Below are 24,682 nucleotides of genomic sequence, written 5' to 3'. Positions count from 1 at the left end.
TGTAAATTTGCTGTTGCCCAGGGACTGTCTGTTTAAAATAGAAATTACAGTATCTCATCACCCACCACGGTTTTTATTGGTGCCCCTGAAGCTTCCAATGAAGCTGGGAGACAAACTGCATGTCAGGAATTTGCTGTGTTTTTCTGAATATTTATTACTCTCCTGTTCTCTGCCTGAGGTAGGGAAGAAGGGTTGTGGTGAGTGAGGGGAGCGAACACAGTGTGCAGGAGGCTGCTGTGGCATCAGCTATGCTGGGGATTTGCTTGCAAAGTGTCCCCTTCATTCCAGGTAGTGACAGAGGTGCTTTGGGTGCCCCTGTGGGTGTGTCCAGTGTTACACCTGACCAGAGACCAGGCTGGTCACTGACTCTGAAGCAATCTCAAAGCTGTGTTGCGTGTGATGGTACAGCTGTGGCTGGTGTTGAGAGCATGGTAGAAAAAGGGTTTTAGCGAGTTGCTGGCCTTTAGTCCTATCATCCTGCTAAAGGGGAGTGATCTAAAACAGCACTGCTGCTCCCCACTGCCACAATGTTTTTTTCAGGCTCTCTCTTCCATCTGAGCCCAGTGGATGTTGAACCTTTGTCAGCTGAGGACAAGATACTTGCCCCGGTCTTGGACCTGGGACATTCAGTCAAATCACTGCAGAGTCTCAGCATTGGTATCATCTGCCCCTGTCTCTAGTTTTACTACCAAGTGTTGACTTGGAAAGCTGTAGTCTCACCTGTATTTATCTGTATTTCTATCTGAGACAGATGGAAAAACTCAGTATGGGGGAACTCTGTATTTCAACTCTGTTTTGGGCTTAGCTAGTTGTACTGTGTGTTGGGAACTGGAAGTACAGGGTGTTTTACTCACGCTTTACAGACATGTTTCTTTACAAATTTGGATACCTGACTAAGAATGATTTATTACTGCTTTAGTTTTTGCAGAAGATTGTCAGTGTGTGCCTGCTAGTGCTGGTGAGTCAGTGATGCAGGATTCATAAATGATATGTGTATCAGAGCCTTGTGTGACTTCTTTGCCCTCTTCGACGCCAGGGGGAGTTCAGCTTTCTTCAGGTTATGTTGCTATTACTAATTTTATTTTACAAAGGGATTTTGTTTTACAGCATTCAAGTGGTCATTCTTTAGGACCTTTTTTTCCTGCAGTAATAATTGCAGGGCGGAGACTGTAGTTCACCATTTTGGAGTTTTGCTGATAGTGATGGGGGAAAATAGAGGGTGAACAAGGTTTGGAAGGTATTTTTCAAGGAAAAAATACAATCCAAGCAGTTTGATGCTATAAAAGTAAAAGTATCTGAATGCTGTCCATGCTAATAAATTCTGGGTACCATAAGCCACAAAGCAATGAATTTGCTGGAAAGTTTTAAGGAGAATAAATTGAAAGTCAATACCAGAAGATGGATATACAGAGAAACTTTGAGGAATTAGGACCAAATTCTCACTGACAGAGTTTCACAGAGAGGGGAAAAAACCTGATGTTTTCTGAAGCTTGGCTGGGAGCAGTCTTGTTTGATAATTGTGTAGCAACTCAAGTTAAACATTCAGAGTTCAAGGGGAAAGCAGTTAGCATAAAATACCATTTTGATTGAGGTTTTTCATGGCATAAACTACATTCCAGGGCTTCCACCAGATGACCCATATATCTTTCATCAAAGCATTTTATTTCTTCTTTAGCTTTCTGTTTAATATTAACTGTCTACACTGTAGTTTCTTTTTCACTGGTCTGCAGGATCTGTTTCTGGCTCATTACAAGGTGAATCACTCCTGTCAGGTGGAGATCTGTGGTGCCTACTGCCTTCTGGGCTGCAGTTCTGTCCCTGTCCCTGTCCCTGTCCCATGCAAGGGGTCAGAGATGCTTGATGCTAGTTTGAAAGGAACATGGATGATTCTGTTATGCCCATGGTCTCATTGTAACTGCAAATAAGCAGATCAGGCTGACCAAAGAGTGAGAGCATATCAGTGCACAAGAGTGTCCCAAAAACCTGCTAATTCCTGAGATATTTGGTGAATGGCTGACAATGCTTCTGGTTTGACCATTGCCTTCCTCCACAGAACAGCTCATACCACATTTTGTTCTCCCTGTTACCCCATCTGAATACAGTGATAGATGTATTTTACTGTCTCTTGCCCTCAAAACCTACATTAATTTTCAATAATGATTAATTAGCCCCATATTTGCATGGGAATGAACTGTAAGTGCAAGAGATGCTTGGCTGTGTGAATGGGTTCAAGATGATGAACTGTATCACTCTCTAGCAGGTGAAGTGTATCTCCACACTGAACCATTGCACAGCCAAGTGCTTTGTACAACACAGATAAACATGTACAGCACATACAAGTCTGTAGAATAGCAAATGTGGCACTTAGGGACATGTTTTAGTGGTGGACTTGGCATTCCTAGGTTAATGGTTGGACTTCATGGTCTTAAAGGTGTTTTCTATGACTCAGAGAAATCCCATTTTGTTAACCTGACCCTGATCTTTTTTATGCTAATACAACTGCACTGATTTATGAACACCTCTCTTTAAATTGTTAGGTGAACAATATTAATGTGTATCAGTGGAAACATTAGGAAGTCTTATAAGTTAAAGTGTGGAAGACCTCAGTTTCATGACTGGTTTACAAAATCCACATTTGTTGTCCAGCAGCCTTCAAAGGCAGGTCACTGTTGTAATTTTGTTTTCTTTATGTTCAAAGAGATGGTTAAAGATGTATGCATGTTTCCATGCTTATTTTGGTACTTCATATGGTTTTTTCTCCACTCTCCCCATGCCCCGAGTCACTTGCTGGATTCAAGGGTCATTTCCTGTTTGCAGAACTCTTACTAAAATCAGTAGGAGTGTTGTGCAAACATTTGGGGCTTCAGTATAGCTCCTCTTGTCGTCCCCCCCCCTTTTTTTTTGTCTTATCTGCCAGCCAGCTGAATAAGCACAGTTATCTCTGTGCTCTGTGGATATGGTCTGTACTCATGTGGGTGGGATTCTCAAAAGGTGGTCTGCCTTTCTGACACATCTACTGTCACAAGTCTTCCATTTCTAAATCCAGATCCAAAAAATGTAGCATTTTTGTCTCTGCTGGTAGAAGCTGCTTACAGTATAGATAGATCTGCTTTGCAGTTTTCTGCAGGGCCAGTTCTGCGAAGATACTGGTTGTGCCAGAAAATCCAAACTGATGTCTTCCTTAGTGCCTGCCTTGTCATACCCTGTGCATTTTCCAGGAAAAGGGAGGATAGCAAGATGAGCAAGAAAAGCTAGCTAGAAGGCATATATATGCTCCATTGATCCTAATGATCCTCTTCTGCCTCGGTACTGGCTGCAGGTTTATTGTAAAGCCTTGGTGTAGTACAATGAGGTTTTGTACTGTCTTAATCATTTTTGTGCATAAGGTATTGAGACATCAGTCTCCTTTGTCTGCTGTCAGCCTTGGAGAGATGTTATTTCATAAACCAGTTAGCTGAATTCTGTTGAATTGACTAAATTCCTTACGTGAGGGGGGTGGTGGAGTGTGAATTCCCTTCCCAGAACTGGTCCTTGCCCATGCTGTAATACCCATTGCTGCCTCCACACACGTCTGAAGGACTATTTATGCCCTTGGCAGCGACTTTCCAGGCCTTATGAAACAAATTTTGATTTTGTAGTTAACCAGAACACCTTACAGGCCTGACTCTTCCCTGAAGAAGGCAAGATTTTGCCCCAGTTGCCATCCTCTGCAGAGTAGTGCTTTAGTGCCTGTCGATTACTGGGTCAAATGCATTATGTTAGCAAAAATAAGCTTTCCCTGATCAAACATATGCTTTATCAGCCAGATAAATGCCAGCATGACTCTCTCATTGCTACAACATATTAAACACCTTGGAAATGTTTCCTTAAACTCTAGGTCAGTCTTATGAAATCCGTCTACTTGAGAATAGGAAATTGGGAGAGTTTCAAGATTTAAACACAAAATATGTGAAGGTAAGGAGAAATATAGATTTCTTTTCTTCCTGCTACTACATACAGCCTTTAATGAAGGGCCTGACCTTGCTCCCACTGAGACAATGGAAAATACTTTGCCATTGTTTTTAATGGGAGTAGGGCTGATGGAGTTGAGTGCTAGTTTCACGGGACTATGCAGCTTGGCTTTGCAGGGCTTCAGGGGAACCTTTAATCTGTTTGTGATCATGACCCCAGAGTTTCACTATGAATATTGGGTTCAGGGGAATCCCAGAGTTCAGTGGTGAACATGGTCAAAGGTGTGGAGAGGCAGACTTGTCTCCCTGCTGAATCCCAGCAACATGCCTGGGTTGTTACATGACACATGGAAGGCCCAGGTGCTTACATTGTTCTGCCAGGGAGATTCTGCATAGCTCCAGTTTACTTTGGTGATGGGCACAATGATGAACAGATAGAACTTGATCTGTTGGTTTGGGGGATTTTTTCCTGTTGTTTCCTTCACTCCCCAAACAGTTCAAATTGAAAAACTTTGGTCTGAGCCCTGGTTCTGGGTCCAGCCTTCAATTCTTGTTCTGCCTCAGGATTTCCTTTGAGAAGTGGGAACTAGTTGCAAAATTTGGATTCCAATTTGGATGTCAAATGTCCAAGTTTAGGCTGTTCCCTATTGGTCTTTTGGCCCATTTCAGGTAGTATGTGGATTCCAATTTTGCAGGTATTCCCACTGTGGCTTGTTTGCATCTTTAAGCTAGGGTTGGATTTGGGCATTTCTCAGGTTCACTGGCAAAAATTGCTCACTCATTTGATACAGAAGTCCCCAACAAGAGTGTGGGCTTAAGAAACGGAGATGTTAGGGGTCATTAACTCATGTAAGCGTAGCACTCTGAATATACAAAAGGATATATTAGTTAGGGGTACTTAAGACTTGTCTGCCCTGGGGATTGCCCTTATTCCAGCCTTTTTTCTCCAGTTATTGGCATGGCTGCACCATTGCGGACCAGCCTGCTGTTACAGAAGCTTCCCTATTTTGTGTTTGTTTAACTACTCTGGAGCAAATCCATTGGCTGGAATCAAGTTTAATTCCCACTGACAAGGTGTCTGGACATGTCAGCTCCACCAGTGCAGGGAGAGGTGAGCTGGCTTCCACATTTGCAAACCAGAATGGGATATACTGGGGTTGGGACATGGTACAGACACATTAAATATTACCCCTATATGAGGCTTTTTGGGTGTTGAGGCAGTACAGTGATGTTTACATACCATGACACCTAAGATTAGCTGGACATTGCTATGGTGCTTCTAGAGTGAATCCCAGAAAGCTGCACAGGGCTGTGTTACTCCTGTAAGATGTGCCCTGTGACGGGGGAAATGTGTTTCTCTCTTAGGGGTCCCTTAAGAATTTGATACACATGGTGATGGGTCTCTTAGGTGGACCCTCTACTCTCCTCGTGAATAGGGGTGAGAAACATAACAGATCAGCTTTTGCTTCTACTCTGGAAAACCAAAGTCATCTCGAGAGAGGATTCTGGATCACGTTGTTCATGTTGCTGTCTTTTTTCAACAGAGCATAATTCGTGTAGTTTTCCACGACCGCCGCCTGCAGTACACAGAGCATCAGCAGCTCGAGGGCTGGAGGTGGAGTCGGCCTGGAGACCGTATCCTTGATATAGGTGAGGCTATTTCATTGTGGCACCTCTGCAGAGTTGGGAAGATGACTGGTGTGTGGAGTGTTTGCACTTGTGTTTGGGTTTTTTATGTCCTGCTGTCTTAGGAATCCTGTATGTCTTTGGGTGGGAAGGAGATCTATCACTCTAGGTCCCGTGTAGAGATCTCTTTGGTGGCTTCACTTTTCACATGCATCTTGTGATTGTATGGAAATGCTTTCTCTTCTTCAATTTAATATTTTTAAAATTTTAGGGGTTTTCTTCTACAGATATCCCGCTGTCAGTTGGTATCTTGGATCCCAGGGCAAGCCCAACCCAGTTGAACACTGTTGAATTTCTCTGGGATCCATCAAAGAGAGCTTCAGCATTCATTCAGGTAAGAAAGAAGTAATATTTCTGTGGTAAATGCAATGATTAGATATCTTTTAAAGAACTGAGTAATTAAAATAGCTAGTACATGAAGAAAAGAGAAAGGTGTTAATGATAATATACAAACTCATGTAACAGCCACGTATAATTAATTTGTAGGATACTCAATCAACATGCTGGCTACATGTTAACATTGGAGTACTACCTGCTACTGCCAGGATTTTCTTTAAAAATATACTGAGACACTGATGTAGCTTTCTAAGCATAGATTTTGTCTGGAGGAAACTGTTCACAAGCTATTAGTTTTGATTGCTTTCTTCTTTCATGAGTATTTCTCATGAAATACTATCGGTTTTTAATCTGAATGAGTGATTTACATAAATCAAAATATGCTTTTCCTGATGACCTATTTCTTTCTGAGTTGCTTGTTCTCTTGATTATTTTGTCCAAGGGAACAGAAATGAGAACATAGGAAGTCTTTTCCCCCTCTTAGTTTTTTGTGAGGAGCCAAAACCTCATGTTCTGTCAGGATCTGAAATTCAGATTTGCACAGGTTCCAACTGTCTCCAGAGATGAGCACAGCTTCTGTTTTGCCAGGTACATTGCATCAGCACAGAATTTACCCCACGGAAACATGGAGGAGAGAAAGGGGTGCCCTTCCGGGTGCAAATCGACACCTTTAAGCAGAATGAAAATGGTGAATACACAGAGCACTTGCATTCTGCAAGCTGCCAGATCAAAGTGTTCAAGGTATGAGGTGGTTTTGGCTTTGTCATCAACTAGATTAAGGCACAGGAGCATGCAAAGATTTGAGGTTGTGTAGGAGTGGCGCAAATAGTGGAGTAGAGGAACAGACTTTTAACTGGATATGCTTAAGATCATAAATAGGACTCCAGTGCATGAGGTGGCATAAACACTGACCTACACAGCAGTTGTAGTTGAAGTGCTGCACCAGGGCTTGTGCCAGTCCATCGTGCCTCAAACATTATAAAGACACTGAGATATTCAGGGTATCCGCTGTGTTTTGATGTTCCTGGGCAATCAAGACATTATGGCATCTCCAGTTTCTTTTGATTGAATCCTCCACGAACAGTAAGATTTAATCACGGAGATCTTAAATCCCCTTTTTTGTTGTTGTTGTGGCAGAGTTTACCTCCATACCTGGAGGAGAAAAAGATTCAGAGAGAAAGCATCTCTGAAGCTTGTAATCTGGGCATGGCAGACCTATAGCTACTTAACAGCAAACTCTCCATAGGCCTGTTTTCTCAAAGGATCTGCTGCTGCATTTTTGCTCCTGTGGGCAGTGTCCTTCCTGTTCCTGGAAAGATGGTACAAATGCCAATTGAGGTGCATAACTGATGGGACTCATGGTGTGAAGTAGTAACAATCACATCTGAGGATTGTGGTCAACCTATTTTAGAATTGCAGTAGGCATTAGTGGTGGATGTATGGAAACAGTAGAGATGCTTGATTAATTTTTTTTTTTTGTCTAGAAAGGCAGATCTGGTCTTGTTTCATATGTAGAATTCCCATAAATCTTAAAAAGACTTTTGTGAACAGATTAGATAAATCTGTTGGCCTCTGTCTCCAAACTTGTAATACTTGGCATAAGGGAGAGCCTGTGCTTGTACTTATAGCCTAAAGGAGCAGACAGAAAACAGAAGACTGACAGGGAAAAAATGGAAAAGAAGACCACCCAAGAGAAGGAGAAGTATCAGCCTTCCTATGAGACAACTATTCTCACAGAGGTAAAGTGTTTTAGACACATCATACTACATCATGTTGGGAGATAAATTTAAAAGAAAACAGCATCTGAGCCCTGGAGATTGTCTTGTGGAGACATGTATGCTCAGATCTGAGTGAAACTGAGAGTGGAACAAAATTACAAAATTACTCTTACTGTTGAAACTTGGAAGATGGAAAATGGAAGATGCCAAAGTTTCTTATGTTTTGGCATATAAACCAACCTTTAGCAGCCTGACTTCAAAAAAAAAAAAAAAATCTCAATTTCCACTGTGCTCCTGGACACTTGTCATGGCTCTCAGGTGCCAGTTGTATGAGAAAGGTTTTTTTTTTAGAACTGCTAGGCGGAAGCTCATGTTGGAGATGGGGCACTTGACAGATGAATAGACTGTCTGATTAAATTATTAATCTGTTTTTCTGTGAATGTGCCTATGAAGCTGCTATTACATGCAAAATATGAGAAGATTCTGAGTTGTACTCTAGGAATATCGTGTGTTATATTCTGATGCATCTGGTGCACAGTTGTATGTCTTTCTACCCCTCCCTGTCATTACTAAGATGTTTGTATAAACTTACCACAGGCTGAAGAATTAGTCAGCAACAGGACTCAGGAAAGGGATTTAGAATTGTTGTTCAATCTCCCTTTGGGAAGGTCTTGTTGTTTGATTTAGTTCTAATTTTTTTTTGGAGCAGCTTGCTGGACTTCCAAAAATGATGTTAATTCTTCTTGATTTAAATCAACTTCCTGTTTGTGAGATCCAGTCCCTCCCACTCAATTTTCCTCATGTTGTGAGGATCAACCAGCATGTTTTCTGATTGACAGACCTAATTCTACTGAGTTGGCAGATCCCAGACTCTCCCTATGAGCTCTGATGCACTTTGACATATTGCATGGGGAAATGTGGGTTGCCAAAGAGTTAAATATTTGCCAGTGCTTGTGCAGATGATAAAATGTTTGCTAGTGTTTGTGGAGATGACAGCAAGTGTTGCTTTGGAGCTTTATCTTTTTATCATTGCAGACAAGGCCACTACAGAGCATTTTCTTGAGCTCTTGGTGGTGGGGGGTTCAACAGGGCTAGATTTCTCCTGCTGATTACAGTGGCTTAAATTCAGAGCAGAGTCACCAATTCTAGCTGGGTTACCCTGGTTTTACACTACTGTCATGGAATGTGGAGTCTGACCTATATTTGTGAAGGCTTTTAGTAGCTTTGTGTCTGTCTGTGTATCTTAAATTTTCTCTGTTTAATACCCATTTATGACTTGAGCTGTTTGACTAATGGCCAGAGGTTTCAGCAGGCTGGTTCAAATTCTGCTCTTTCACTGGTATAAACCTGAAGCAATGCCACTGGAGCATATTTGTCACTCTTGCCTGGATTTAATTAGGGATTTATAATTGAGACCAGGGGTATTTCTGTATCATTGCTGCCTTCAGTCTGAGTTGACTTACTGGCATTTCTCTGACTTACAGCTGTGCACACTTTGGCCCAGTGTTATTTGGGGACAGGCTTTGTGAAATGGGAGAAAGAAATGTGGAATGCACAACTGGAATCAATCTGGCCCCCTGACAGCCCGCTTGGAGAGCAGTGTAGAAAATCCATGGCCCATCTCCTCCTCCCAGCAGGAGTGATGAGCTGAAGTTAGTGGCGTGGCAACAGCATGAATGTGGTATTAGAAGAGAATCGAATCCTTTATTTCCATCCTTATGAAAGTTTCCCCACTGCCTTTCTTCCAACAGTGCTCTCCCTGGCCAGATGTGCCTTATCAAATGAACAATGCTCCATCTCCAAGCTACAACAGTTCTCCCAACAGCTTCAACCTCGGAGATGGGTATGTAACAAATACATGCTTTATCTTTCCTGTTGATATGGTAGCCTTTGTGTGCATAAGCTTTGTGTGTCCATGTATTTCATACCCTGGAAGAAGAGGTTAAGGACCACCACCCTTTCTAGGAAGGGGAAAGTATTTCCCAAAAGCCTTTTAAGACCTTCCATCCAGGAATGCCCTGTAATGCAGAGCACTGTTTGTATGTGCACTGTTCATGTGCTGGCTGGAAGGTGAGCATCAGAGGGCCTCCAGGGCAATTCCTGTGAGAACACACCATGCCCTGTATCAGTAGTCCCCAGTATCTTCTCACTACTGTGTTAGAGGCTTTCAGCTCCTCTTCAGAGTTGGTATTTCTTCCTTGCTTTCTGCCTTGAGGTAGTTTGGGGTGCTGAATTCCCGGATGAATGAAGTTTAAAAAAATTCTGTTTGCAGCAAAACAGCCTGGGTTTTGAGAAGCCATTTCAGAACAAAGGACTAACAAAGGTGTGTTTAATGCATTAAACAGCCATCATGAAGAAACAGTTCTAGTGATCCTGAAATGCTCAATATGATAACTCATGTCAGAAAGGTACAGCTGGGTCCCTCAGTACTTCTGAGTCCTCCCTGCTACATACTTCCCCTTAGGAATTTCGCATAGGCCTTTCTTTTTCTTTTGGTAGGACTCTGCCATCTTATTGCCTTCCCACACAGCTTATTAATCAGTGGATGTTGTATCACTAATTTTTAATGAATCCCCTCAACCTATGAATAAGAGCAAACACTGAAATGACCAAATTTTGTGTTAGTAGAGAGATCTGCTAAGCATTTTCTTCCAGTGGTGGGTCATTAGCTCTTTGGTAAAATCCTTGACAGTTTAGAAGTCTTGTCTGTGTTTAGGAGAATTTAGTAGGAATGTGGTTTTCTGTAATATAGTTAAATTGCAATTTACTATGTTTAAGACAACACCAGAGTTGAATTATAAGGTTGTTTATTAAATTTTTGTGAAGAGTTATCATTAGACAGTGGGTTTAGTTAGAAAGTCTGAGTTCAGCCACCCTGTAGGTTACAATTTCCTTGCTTAGATGGTGTCACATTAGTGAGTTACCCATATGGAAAAGCTTGAAAGAGGTTAGTAAACCTGAGTTTTTCTCTTAGTGTCGAGGAGGACCTCAACTGTCCAACAAAAGGCTCAGGTGAGGAGGGGTTTTTTATTCTTGTTCCAGATTTTGGACACCTTTTTAAAAATCTGATAGAGAAAAAAAGCCAAGTTGGATGTAACTTGTGAAAGTTGAGTCAAATAGAGGAGGGGAAAGAGGAGGGACACTGCAATGTAAAATTTAAAATAATGTATTTTTTTTTCTCTTCCAACTTTATATAATTTCTTTTAGCAACAGTTCTCCAACCCACCAAATGGAGCTCCTGCCTCCCAGCAATGATGTAAGTACTTGAGATCATGTTAATGTGGTGCTTTTCTCTTTTAGGACACTGGTGAACAGTTCATTTCAAGACCTTCTTATTCTTTTTGCAATGTAGCATCTCCTTCCTTCTGCTTCTATTCAAGATGCCCAGCAGTGGCTTCATCGTAATAGGTTCTCTCCATTCTGTAGACTCTTCTCAAGTTTTTCGGGTGAGTTTAAACAGTCCAATTATTTTGGGTTTTTTTGCTTCTGTGGGTGCAGCTCAGGTAGCATCTGCTGCTGGCCACTTTTGATGGGACCCCTGGTCTGATCCAGTGTGGTTGTTAAATTAGTTACCATTTGTCAAAACCGTTTGTTGGCATATAGAATAAGTAAAGATGGAAGAGAATAAATTAAGATGGAAGGGATTCCCTGAGTTCGATAAGTGAAACCTTGAAGCAAATCCAGGGCCTTGTGCAGTTGTCTTTGAATATCTCCAAGGCTGGAAATTCCACAGTCTCTCTAAACAACCTCTTCAAGTAATTAACTGCTGTCACAGTGAAAATGTTTTTTCTTATATCTAATTGGCATTTCCAATCTTTCACCTTCTGTCTGCTGCCTCTCATCCTGTCCCTGTGCACCTTTAAGAAGCATTTGGCACCTTCACTGTACACTCCCATTGAGTAGTTGTACACACCAGTAAGGTGGTGGAAGAGGCAAATGTTAGAGGTGGTGAAACCATGAGGGGACTCTCTCTGACTTGAAACATGAAGTAATAACCCAGTGAATGTGACAGTTACAGAAAACTGGGTCATTTAATGGCCACTGTGAAATATCTGTCTGTTTTTTGAGTTAGCTAGAATATTTTCCAGTGCAGCACTGCTCTTTTGGCAGGTTCCAGCTTTCTGTTTCACAGTGATTGATTTGAAGTGCACACCTCTCTGAATTTGCAACTTCCCTGTGCAAATCTGTCTGGTTTAGCTTTGTGGATTCTCTCCCCCTGCCCTTTCCTGCTGCCCATACACACAATTTGGAAGCTAAGATTTGCTTAACTTCTGAAAAAAAATCAATTTGAAATATGTAGGTGCCGACTTACTGAAGATGTCCAAAGAAGATTTTGTTCAAATCTGTGGGCCTGCTGATGGAATTCGGCTCTTTAATGCAATTAAAGGAAGGTTTGTACTATTTCCTTCCTACTTTTTTTTGCTGTGATAGCATTCCTTGGTAATTTCAGTGTTAATTAGAAGTTAATTCTGGAGCTGTAGCATTTAGACTTCCTTTTAATACTTTAGAGAGGTTCTCTCAGGGACTGGAGATCACAATGGTATACAACTCCAAGCACAGCTCAGAAATGTTGCCACAATGAAGCAGCATAATGTGGATCTCCAGTGGTTTATTTGCTACCAGCTGATAGCTTACGTCCATTTCCTGGGAGACACAGCCTACAATACCCTATGTTGCATCTCCATCAGAGGTAATAAACACTAAAAAACCAAACACCTGAAGCCTCAAATGACTCCTAAACTTACTTTCATTGCAATAACCTCATAAATTCTACAGCTGAGCAGGATCTAAATCAGTACAGGCAGGTATGATGAACTGCTTGGCAAGCGCTGTAAACTATTTATTCTTATCTGATCTTGAACAGATTAAGGTGTTCTGCATCACCTCCCAGGGGTCTCTTGCTAGACATCCTATGCTATCTAGTCATCAGCATCAAGACTATGCCTTAGTCTTTTGCTTAAGCACAGCCTGAATGATTCCATCTCTTACTTTTTGGTAACTGACTTGGAACAATTTTAGACCTGCTAAATAACTTAGTATCGTTTTTGATTAATCCACAGAAATGTAAGGCCCAAGATGACAATTTACGTCTGTCAAGAACCAGAGCAAAACAGGTCCCATCTCCACCAAAAACGAGAAAATGGAGATGGCAGTCTTTGTGGTAAGTTCTTACTTTACCTGCTTTCTGCCTGAGCTCCTGTGTGGGACAGCTGAGTGTCCTGTGTGTTTGAACAGGTCCTGTTTATCCCAGTTTTGCCATTTTGGTTATACTTTCAGGGCTACAGATTCCAAATGGCACTATCTGCCTGGGAGACAGACCCAGCTTACAAATTATCTGCAGAATACCACAGCAAAAGCTCTATTCAGTTGTAGGGACATAATTAGCATTAAAAAACCACCCTTCCATCCACAGTTTTCTTTAGATTATGTCTTGCTTGAAAAAATTGGGAAATGGAAGGTCTGTAGGTCTTAAAGTAAGGCTCTGATTCTTGAAAGTTAAAAGCTTTTGGCAACTTGTCATCCCTCATGACACAATGTACAATCAAATAAGAATAGAGGTTGTCCTTAAATCTTGCACTTTGGTAATAAACATGCACCACTTTCCTACCTGGTTGCTACGATTTGTTTTGGATTTATAAAACAATACTGTCATCCATGTATGCAGGTACCACCTTATACATTGTATGCTTTAGGCTGTGCCTATGGGATCAGTGGATGGCATCTAATAAAATACTGCTTTTTTATGACATACCATGTTTTATTACTTGATTTTTTTTTTAACTTCAAAAATCATTAAATATAGATTATCCAAAAATACTAGCAGCATTATGAGAGGGCTTTTTTAATGCCCCATGATGGAAGTTGTCATCAGTCCCTGTGTTTTCCTCTGGGTAAAAGTTGTGTGTGCTTCAGTTGTCTGTTGCTTACAAATAGTGGGTATTTTTTTGCAAATCATCAAGCCAGATATTTGGAGGATGCTTTAAAATACTAAGCTTGTTTATTCCATTTGAACCTTCATCTTAAACCCATTTGGTTGTTGATGCTGAGAATCTTGGTGTCATATGTATTGCTGCTCTGTAACTGCTTTCCACTTGTTGCAGTGTATCATGCAATCTTCCTAGAAGAATTGACCACGCTGGAATTGATGGAGAAGATTGCAAACTTGTACAGCATTTCTCCACAGCAGATAAATCGGATCTACAGGCAGGGACCCACAGGGATCCATGTATTAGTGAGCAATGAGGTAAGGGGGTTAAGTTGTTACATCTCATCTTTGTCAGAGGTGTAACATCTGTCTGAGTTCTTGAAGTTAGAATGAATTTTGAAATTATGGAATGTGTCTTCAAGGGAGAATTGCAAAGCCACTAATCCAACAAGTTAAAGTAAATACTTGGACTGAATCAGCCATGCACAGCATCAATTTTGGTGTGGTTCAAGATCTTTGCTTTGTAAAAGATGTTGGGGTTCTTGTTTGGTTTCTCTTAAGCAAAACAAAACACAACAAAATTGGTCATTTATTGCTCTCTACAACTGCCCAAAAGGAGGTTGTAGCAATGTAGGGCTCAGTCTTGTCTCCCAAGTTACAAGTGTCAGGATGAGAGGAAATGGCCTCAGGTTGCACCAGGAAAGTTTAGATTGGGTATTAGGAAAAATTTGTTCATTGAAAGGGTTATTAGGCATTGGAACTGGCTGCTCAGGGAAGTGTTTGAGTCACCATCCCTGGGGGTGTTTAAAAGTCATGTAGTTGTGGGGCTTGGGGACACGGTGTAGTGTTGGACTTACTGGTGCTAGGTCTATGTTTGTGCATAATGATCTTACAGGTTTTTTCCAACCTAAATGATTCTATGAATTTCCTTTCATTTTGGCTACTTACACAAATTTTGAAGTGAGGATCTAATGTAAGAACTTTTAAAATTAAATAGGTAAGTTGCCTAAAAAAGGCAAATTTTAAAATCTGTAGGGCAATTAGTTTTACATCTTGGCCCATGATTCTGGGCACTGGATCTGTCACTATATACACTATATGCACACTATAATTTATGGACCTCTGCTACTGTTTGTGTCCCATTATATGATGCCTTAATTTAGTCCATTCCATTAACTTGCAGGTTAATAGTGAGTTGCCCTTCTTCCTCTTTTCCCCCTACTAAATTGCTTACTCATTCATGCACCAGAATCACTTAAGGAGCTTCATTTATAAGAAGCATTGTTAAAGCAAATGAAGCAGAGCATAGGTCTCAACTGGAGCCTAAATTGAAGGCTGTAATGCTTATTCCTGAAGTCTCCTTGCTATTCCAGCCTGATTAAATCTGAAACTTTGATGCTTTATGGATGCAAAGTGCTTGGAGGCAACTCTTGGTAGGGGAATTGCATGAACTGGCCTGGGTATAAGGCTTTAAGTATTTGTTTAAGTCAATTATTAACAAGGTCTATTGCTTTTTAAATATTTTTTTCTTGTTCTAGTACTATAGTGGCAAGAGTATGGCACTCTGTGAATGTACTTCATGCATCATTAGGCAAAGACACACAAACTGGCTAGAGAAGTTTGAGTTGAGGGAGCAGGGGCTGGATGTTAAACCCAAAAGAGAGTAGGGAGATTAGTCTAAGTTGAAAAGGGTATTTTGATACGAGAACTTACAGCTGAAAAATGCACTACTTGAATGATATTCAGTAGCTAGGAGAAGGCTTTTTCACAAAGCTGGATTTTATGAGCTGATCAGAGAGGCTCTGGTCACACCTTCCTCCTCTGAAGTTGTGTCCAGCATTTGCTTCAACTGTATGAGACACCTCCTGAAGGTAATCCACCTCCTCTGTCCCACATAGCTACTCTATGATGGGAGGAAGCACTGACTAAGGATGAACCTTAAATGGGTTTTTCATATTGGATCTGAAATCATCTCAATCTCTGTATTTAAAGGTGTCACTGGAACCTGCACCTGTTCTGAAAATCTATTTGTTTCTCATTAATAACTCAAATACCTTTAGGTTCTAGTCTTTCTTCCCATGATTTGCCTTGCTTTTTGTGACAGTTTCACTATGATTCCTGTTCATTAACAAAATGCAAACAGGTAAATGATTCCTGCGAGCACAGCATCTGTACTAAGGTCTGGTCAAAATAGCCAGGTGGACACTGCTGAGGTGGCTTTTCAGTAGCAATTCCTTTGTTCAGCAAGGAGTCCATTTCTTGGGGTTTACCATCTCCAGGTATTCTTTAAACGCCAATGAAAGTTCAACTGAGCTCTGTCGTTTAGCTGAATATGTAATTACCACTGTTGGATTTTTATGAAAGGGACTACCTTCATTCAGTCTAAACTAGTATAGCTTAACTCACAGCAGCAAAGGGCATGATCTTTAATAGAGTAATTGGAGTGGCATAAGAACCTTCAGGATCAAGAGCTACAAAGAGGATGGTAAAATGCTGAACTAGATCAGTTTTAGACAAGCACATTTAGCATGAGCTTCCCTTAAACACACTAACAACTGCAAGGACCTTAATTAATCAGTCATGTACTTCGATAATCTCATGGGCAGGGTTACTCAGGACTGTGTAGGACTAGACACTGAATGCTGTTTGATACTTCTCCTCTAAGTCTATACTGGCACTGTAAAAAATGTGAATTTAATTACTACAAAAATGTTATGTTGGCTTTTTTCTCTCTGCCCTTCAGATGGTGCAAAACTTCCAAGACGAATCCTGTTTTGTTATCAGCACATTAAAAGGTGTGTATTGCTGCAGCTATTACCTGTTGCTCTAAAGATAATTCCTCCTTTCAGTTGCACTAACTGTTATCACAAACTCAATGCTGTTATCCCGAAAAGATAAGGAATCTAATCTAGTGTAAGTCAGGGTGTTGACTGCACTATGATACACTGATCAATGCTTTACTCTCAGTTACACTGTTAGAAAATTTCATAAATCCATTGACACCTCTGACATAAATAAGCAGAAAACTTACAAGTAAAATGATAAAATATGACAGTATGTGGAGTTTTTAATGTAAATTATTCTACTTAGATGTTAAAAATTTGTTTTCATGAGTGGCTTGTGAAAGTGTACGAACTATTGCAAACTACCTAGAAAGAAAATTTGAAGTTCTGTATCTCTGTTGCCTAAAAGTAATGAAAATATGTTTTGCATTTCTTTGTTACAGCTGAAAGCAATGATGGCTACCACATCATTTTAAAATGACCATGCTGCACAGAGAGACTTTAACAGCCTAAAATTTAGTGCCTCACTGAGATTGCTACAACCTAGACTGGAAACATGAAGAACCTTCTGGATAAATGCTCCTGTGAACTAAGAATTTCCAAACAGCTTAAGAAAAAACTTGCTTTTACAGATAGAAATTTTGGTGGTGTGTGATTTTGGTGGGTTTGGTTTTTTTGTTTGTTTGTTTTGGTTTTTGTTTTTGTTCTTTTGTTTTTTTAAGCTGGAGCTGAGAACATCCTCAAAGCTTGTACATGTTTCTTCCTCTTTCCCTTCCTCTTCAGTCTTAAAAATTGTAGAGGTTTCTGCTTATTACTTTGAAACATCTATCTTGTTCTAAAGGGAAATGAAAGATAAACAAATCCCAGTTCTCTTGACCCCTCATGTTTGGGTAAATTGATTTACTTACAGTTCTGAGTGCTCTCTTGCTTTCAACACACACCCTGATGCTGATGGACATAGACATCCTGGGGCTCCTCTTGTACTCTTTGAGGTGGAAGGCTTGGGGCTACATCCCAAAACAGATTGGGCAATGCAGAGGATGGATTTGGTGCCCAGCCTTCACCCAAAGTGTCAACTCTGGAAGCCCATATTTAGCTGTTCTCCTCCTGCAGATGTGCTCCAAGTCCAGAGACCTTGGTCCTTCCTGACAGACCATCTGTAGTACCAATCTAATAGAACAAATTTGGAGGGGTTCCAAACCAGTCCCAAACTAGTGCAAAGGAGGGAGGACAGACAACCTGAGATGAGCAGTTCAGTACCATATTATTAACTTCAGCTTTAGAGTAGTCTCCTTGAATGGAGGATATGAAAGTTTTCTGAGGAAATGTTTTGAACATTGAAAGCTATAGTGCTCATGACAAATTCATACTACAGATTTATTCTACTTACAAAGTAGTGACTAACTGGGAATTAGATGTTGTATTCTTAATGGATTTTCATCCTGTTACTGAAGTTAAACTGAGTTTTGATCAAGTCTGGTAACAGATCATCTTAGTTGCTGCTTCTTACATTCTTGCTCTTTCACTCTTGACTCCTGTTTCCAGTATCTCTGTGATCAGCTTCACCCTCTGTTGGTCTTTTGGGACTCCAATCAGGCTCCATTAAGCTAAAAAAACTGGCTTCCACTGATGTCAAAGGCACACTGGATCACACCTTTCTTGCGTGGATGAAAACATTTCACTTTTGACAGCTAAATAATAATGCTGTTTCCCCAAACTGAGTGTCTATATTCCATCAAAATCTGATTCTTGAATATTTCATTTCATCCTGAGCTGACATGGAAAACTGAAATATCAAACATTTTCCTGGAATGGAAATTTTTCAAAAAATGAGAAATTGTCAGCTGGAAAACACTGAATAAAATGTTCCAGCCTTTTGAAATGGAAACATTTAATTAAATCCATTTGGCCCTTAAAGCAGCATCAGTTTTGAGCTACTGTTGCAGCCCTCAGAAATTGTCATTCAAGTGCCTTGCGCGCCTTGTCTCCCTTGGGGCTGAGCCCTTTGGCTGAATTACAGATCCCATGATGCTCCTACCATGGGTTAGTCAAACAGGGAATGCGTCATGAGGGCTGGAGAGGTGCCCAGGGAAAGAGGGGGCCACGGAGCCCTTGAATTACAGCTCCCAGCTGACACTAGAGGAATTCGGACAGACACGGACTGATATTTCTCTGACAAAAGTTATGTGTTTCAAGTTTTCCCAACAGAAATAAACAGCAAAATATTGAGAAAAGCAACCTTTTTTTCATTAAAAGCATCAAGTTTTGCGCAAAAAACCCCACCCATCCCCTGTGATTTTTTTTTTTTTTACTCCGAAAATAATACTAGAATAGAAAAATCGTGTTACAATGGGAAAACCTTCAGCCAACTCAGCTAATTGAGTAGCAGTGCCTACTTAGGCACGATCTTGCTCAACTGGCTGTCCTCAGTGCTCCATGAATTGTAGTGTTTCTCCAAAAAGGATGCCTAGGCTTTGGGACATAGTGATTTCTCCTTCTGAAAGGAGAGAATTGAGGCTTCTTGGTTGAGGACCAGGCTGTGTAGGTGAGGGAGGAGCTCTGGACCATGGGCACTGGCTAATCCAGGTTGTAGCCACACAGTTACAGCTGAATGAATTCCAGGTGCCTTTCTGAGTAGGTGGATACACAGTTTGCCCCTGTGTACCAGGAGCTGCTTGATTTATTTTGTAGAAGGTGCTTTGGAAGGTGGATGGTGGCTGTGGTTTTTCATCCTGTTCTGTAATACTGGCCCAGTGCATAGTATGGCTGTCACTGGCATGTGGTTCAGGTGAATCTGAGCTCATGGGAAGGGTTCAAAATAGAGCTTGAAGGTGCCAGGAGTGCAGTCTGTATCACATCCACTTAGATGTGGTAGCTCTGTAACTGAGGGCACACAGCAATGCTGATTCTCAGTGGTGTGAAGAAGGCATAGAGGTGGCTTTGCTGCCAGTTAGGGACTGAGAACTGTTTGGTTATTTTAAAGAGTCTTCTTGACTCTTTGAAAAACTACTTTTGCCCATAAGGAATTATATGCCATAGTCCTCACAGTGTTTCAACAACACTTGCTTGATCAATTTTGAATGAAAAGAAATCTGTTAGGGCCTTGCTGTATTTAGATTTTTAAAAATTAAATAATTTTGTACTGATTTGCGGGTGAATTTGACAATAGATCTTGCTTTCATGCTCTAAAAAGGTATACCAGAGTAAACAATCCCCTAGACTATAAATATTTTCCCATGGGTGGGCACTACTGTTTTGTCTGTATGAGCCTGTTGTAAAGCTGTACAGCTTTGGTGTTTGTGTAATGCCTACACTTACTTGACAGAGTAGTTCTAGTCCTTGTTGAACCTCTGTAGTCCCAGCAGGAATTTGGGGGTTTGTGGTAAAGTAATACACACGACCATGAAGACACAGGTTTGGTGTCCAGGAGACTGGGGAGTTACTTCAGCTTAGAATCATAGAGTATTTCATAAGTTGAAAGGGACCCATAAGGATCACAGAGTCCAGTGGTCCTTACAGGAGTGCCTAAAACAAATACATACGACTGAGAGTGTCACGAGTGTCATCCAGAGCATCGCAGGTGCTCCTTGAGCTCTGGCAGGCTTGTTGCCATGACCAAGAGCAAGGGCAGTGTCTGGGGAGCCTGTCCCAGTGACCAACCACCCTCCCAGTGAAAACCTTTCTCCATTGTCCAATCTGAACTTGCCCTGATTCAGCTTCATTCCATTCCCTCTCATCCTGTCGCTGGTCACCAGAGAGAGGAGATTAGCACTTCCCCTTCACTGCTCCCCTTGAGGAAGGTGCAGAGATTGAGAGAGAGACTTGTCTCACCTGTGTGTCAGGTAATCCTTGACTCTCCTTGGGTCTGACATCCCTGGAGGGCCTCATTTGACCTGTTTCTGGAAGTGACAGCCTCCAGAGGGAAGCTTTTGTTTCCTCAAGACTGGAGGAAGCATAAATGTTTAGTCTAAGATAACTAAATTCTAGATTAAAGGCAAGGGAGGTGAGTAGCTCCCATTCATCGAAATAGCATTTACTTTGTTCTTAAGTGCCTGTTACACTTTTTGCTTTTTTAAATTGTTGTTGCTCCTATTTCTTTCTTACAAAGTAACAAAATATGCTCAAAGTGATTTAAATTAGACTTTTTTCAGCTATATGTGAAATTTGTACAGCAGAACTTTTATAAGAACTGGGGCTTAGGATAACAGTGAGTAATACAGTTTCCCAAACTGTCTAGCTCTTTAGCTGAATGCATGAGGACAGCCACTGTGAGTCAAAGGGGGCTTGCTGGGGATGAAAAGGCAGAATCATTGTGTGATTAATACCAACATGATTCCAGCCAGTGCAACAAGTGTAAACCTGTGCTCTTGTTGGATCTGTACTGTCTGTTTGAAATTTCATAAATTGTGGCATTTTCTCCTATTGACTGAGTAAATTGGTACAGATCAGTTAATATGACTCTGGCAATGTCCTGAAAATTCACAGATACACAACTACAGGGCAGGGAGAGGGCAAACTCTCTGGTGATTAAAAATTGGTCATTTGTCTGAGGTGTCAGGACTGGTGCTATTAAAATTAAAGCTTCTGTTCTTTCTGCTGGCCCTGCATGCTTAATTGGCTAAAATAGAAATAATAATTCAGTATGGAAAATACTGGAGTTCTTATTGTCCTAGTGTGAAATTTAATGGGCTGAAGTTTCAACACTTGGAGGTGGTAAAAGGATTCTTGCATTTGAGAAGCCCTGAATGGCACTCTCCTTATAATGTAACATATACATATATATGCATATATATACATATATATATCCACATACATACTGTACTGTATCAACACATATTTGTGCTGAGTACATGTGTTCTTTGGCTTTAACTGGTACTCTGCTTTGTTTAGCTGCAGTTCAATGTAAAAGACTCTGGTTGATCAAGCTTCAAAACCCAGCCATTCCTTGGGTAGAAATGTAAAAGTCCATAGTAGCAGCTAGGTGATTTGGACACGGTGCACTTGGAGTGATGTAAATTTGATTAATTTCTGTGATATAAATCCCAGGCCTCGGTGAAGATGAGCATATTCTTTCACTAACACTGCAGTTCTACATTGCAGCTTCTGAAAATTAGTTAGAATAACAGAGAAATAGATTGCCCAATGCTTTGTGAACTAGTAAGGCTACTCCATAAGCAGAACAACCATATGATGACTTTTCCTAGCTCAATATTGTATTGCATAAGCATTGGCTGTAATTCTAACAGTCGTCTGGTGGATGACTGAAACAGGTTTTTTTGTCTGTATCTGTTGGGGTTTTTTTGACTTCTCAAAGAAATGCTTATATTCAGACCGCAGCTTCTCTTCTCTTTCTCCTCCAGTTATGAAATGGTTTAACTTTATGCTACTATTAGAAATATTTTCATAAGACTATAATCTGTTTGACAGCACAGGGTACTCAGAGCGGGGAGTGTTTGGCTTTGATCATCACTACTGTGGGTGAATATGAGAAGGCAGACTGGAGGTATATCTAACATCCTTGCCTCTCTCTAACAAATGGCTTAAGCTAGTGCCTAAATTTTTTGTGCATTTTTGATTTGTACCTTTTTTTTTGCCATTCCCTCAAAATTCTGCTCCCTGGCAGGGGATGCATTGGTGACCAGATGGTGTGCCCAACTTTAAGTAGCCTGTTGTTGTCCTGGTTTGCTTGGGGTGGGTGTTTATCTTTCAAAGGGGAGTTACCTCTCTTCACTGACAGTGCAGCTGTTAGAGGCAGGCAGTGCTGGCCACGAAGTTGGTATGATGGGCAAGGGCAGAGTGGAGGTGGGTGGATGGGAGGCTGAGGCGTACCAGTTGTGAGTAAATACTGCCACACTCTTTGTCTTTTCGTTTGTTGGTTTTCGGGTTTTTTTGTACATGAATAAATAAAAAAAAAGCATATTTTGCACTGGCTCTTGTACTGTTGTGCAGAAGAAATCTGTATCTAGAATCTGTGCTCCAGTCAAAATGCAAATAAATCTGTTTGTAAGAAGCACGGGTTTGGTCTCTGCTTTATTTGCGGTTGGGCACAGGAGAGCCTCGGCAGTGGCTGCTGCTCAGCGTGCAGCTGCAAGGGGCTGGGCACCCTGGTCCTTGCAGAAGCTGTGACCATGGCATCTGCTTTACTGAAAGCACCAGCTGTGTCAGATGGCAGCTGGCTTTGGCCTTGCAGTGCTCAGGAGGCACAGGCGATTCCGATCCTGGTCCTCGCTGACATCAGAGAGGAGCAGAGTTCCTCCTCATGGCAATGCTCTGCCCCATTGAGCAGCTGTGAGACACATGCTGGCAGTGAGGTTTGGATGTGAAGCATTCACAGTGGTTTGGCTGGAAAAACTCCAGTATCCTCTAAGGTTTAAACCATAGATCTACTCACATACATAGTCAGGAGCTTCGCAGATGTTCAGTGTCATTTTCCAGCTGGAGAAGATAGAGCCCAGTTTGGAGATTGTATCTTCCCTCAGCCAAACTTCATCTCAAGGCAAAGTAGTGAGAATGGGTGTACAACCAGTGTAAGGGTGCTCCTTAATCTGAATTGACCTCATGAGCAATTTCAGCTCCTTTCCTTTGCTGAAGAAGTATTTGAATTACAAAATTAGAAAATATAGCCTGGGCCTGTACATCTATCTATCTATCTATTCAGATGCAAAGTGTAAGGGCACAGACAATGTTCCTAGATAAAGAGAATTTAATATTTTTCCCTACTAGTGATTCAGACATCCCTGAGAAGAGGAAAAGGACTGTCTACCCCAATTTCTATGTGCTTAAAATTCATTGAAGGCAGAAGCCCAGCCATCTGAGGCCTCCTGATACTGTTGAAGTATTCAACTGCTCCGTGCATGGTCACACACCACTGTGTCCCAAAGGGCTTCTGTGTTCAACACGGTTTCAGTGTAGGGTCAAATCCACTTCCAGGCAGCAGCAGGGGATGTGGGTGGGTTGTTCCCTGAGGGCAGGATGCTGGTAGGCACTTGAGGGTCCAAGGCTGGCATCTGGGCTCTCCAGGGCTCACTGAAGGGTGCTAAGTGTGGGGAGTCACTGTCAGCCTAGTGACTTGGTGGCTGTATGAGCCCTGCCAGCTGCAGGTGTCATCCCTGGGGCTTTCAGGAGCTGGGGGTGAATCCCTCCCTGAGTCCTGAAAGCTGGGGGTGCCAAGGGAGTATCACATGCATGGGTAGTTCCCACCAAACTGCTCAAAACTACTCTCCTTCTTCTGTAAGCTTGGCCCATGTGCTGGCAGGGTTTGGTCAATGCAGAAAGGAACACTAGGAAGGTTTCTACCTAATAAAAAAGGGTTCAAGGGCAGGGAAAGTGGTAATTCTGCACAATTTAATTTCTATGGGAAACGCGTGCAAACGACCTCAGAGAGAGCAGACCCAGAAGTCAGCGGCAGATTTAGGACAGGACAGGAACTGTTAAGAGCTTTTAATGAGTGAGGAGAAACAAGACCTAGGACTGGAGCTGTTTAGTTAAAGCATTGGTGTAGTCTCATCAAAATCCTCAACAGCAAGTAAACATTTTAAAATAAATTTTCTAATTCACAAATCAATGCAGTCTTTCAGTTAATTAGATTAGTCATAACTGTGGAGCAGGCAGAGAAATAACACCTGTCATGCTCTTTCTGTAAAGAAGCTAAATGCTTCCAGGCTTACCTGAGTAGGAAAGATTTGACACTGCAATAAATTAAATTGTTAAGTGGTTTTTTCTTTTAGTATATTACAGCAGCTGCTGGTTGTCCTGATCAAACTGGAGTTCCAGACAAGTGCTGACTCCCCTGTTCCCCAGAGATGTGTGGCCCAGGGAGGCAGGGCTGTCCTATCCCATCCTAAATCTTCTATTTTTGACTGTTGCAAGCAGTGCCACTATCCATTTTGCTGTCTAGAAAAGCCTCAGTTCTGATTTATCTGATATTAAGTAATAAGCAAGTATGATGCAGCTGGAAAAAAGTTTGATTAGCAGGACTCCAAAATTAGCTGAGCACATTAGTGTTAGTGTCCCATTAGCACTGAGAAATAGTTTTTTCCGATGGTGAAAATTTAAATGTTGAAGACTACACTTTAGAGAGGAGACATGCTAGAAATATTATGTTGGATACACTTTAAAAAATGCAATGCTGAGGGGAATTCCTCCTTGAAAGTATTTTCAAAGCCTAGTATCTCCTGGAAGAAAGAATTCCTGGATGGGTGTGCACCGCTTTGAGGATTAAGATCTCCATGACATCACCTAATACTTTGACCTGAGGTAGTAAAATAAGGGAAAAGCTGAATA

The 24,682-nt window shown here is 41.4% G+C and overlaps 1 protein-coding gene across 1 annotated transcript in view; it reads left to right on the top strand.

Annotated features, from left to right (window-relative positions):
- TFCP2L1 (transcription factor CP2 like 1) overlaps nucleotides 1–17,275 on the top strand; it is a 30,515-nt gene extending 13,240 nt beyond the window's left edge. The window contains exons 3-15 of the mRNA XM_085066916.1: nucleotides 3,878–3,954; nucleotides 5,495–5,600; nucleotides 5,864–5,970; nucleotides 6,561–6,713; nucleotides 7,601–7,711; nucleotides 9,442–9,533; nucleotides 10,898–10,946; nucleotides 11,043–11,136; nucleotides 11,991–12,081; nucleotides 12,751–12,851; nucleotides 13,792–13,934; nucleotides 16,360–16,411; nucleotides 16,843–17,275. Coding sequence (XP_084923042.1) covers nucleotides 3,878–3,954; nucleotides 5,495–5,600; nucleotides 5,864–5,970; nucleotides 6,561–6,713; nucleotides 7,601–7,711; nucleotides 9,442–9,533; nucleotides 10,898–10,946; nucleotides 11,043–11,136; nucleotides 11,991–12,081; nucleotides 12,751–12,851; nucleotides 13,792–13,934; nucleotides 16,360–16,411; nucleotides 16,843–16,880 — 1,214 coding nt within the window. The 3' untranslated portion in view covers nucleotides 16,881–17,275. The remainder of the gene's footprint in view (nucleotides 1–3,877; nucleotides 3,955–5,494; nucleotides 5,601–5,863; nucleotides 5,971–6,560; nucleotides 6,714–7,600; nucleotides 7,712–9,441; nucleotides 9,534–10,897; nucleotides 10,947–11,042; nucleotides 11,137–11,990; nucleotides 12,082–12,750; nucleotides 12,852–13,791; nucleotides 13,935–16,359; nucleotides 16,412–16,842) is intronic.
- Nucleotides 17,276–24,682: the final 7,407 nt, after the last annotated feature.

Source organism: Lichenostomus cassidix, chromosome 7 (genome assembly GCF_008360975.1).
Source record: "Lichenostomus cassidix isolate B80296 chromosome 7, HeHo_3.0, whole genome shotgun sequence".
In the NCBI taxonomy this organism is placed as follows: domain Eukaryota; kingdom Metazoa; phylum Chordata; class Aves; order Passeriformes; family Meliphagidae; genus Lichenostomus; species Lichenostomus cassidix.
This window is presented reverse-complemented; position numbering and strand designations above follow the sequence as displayed.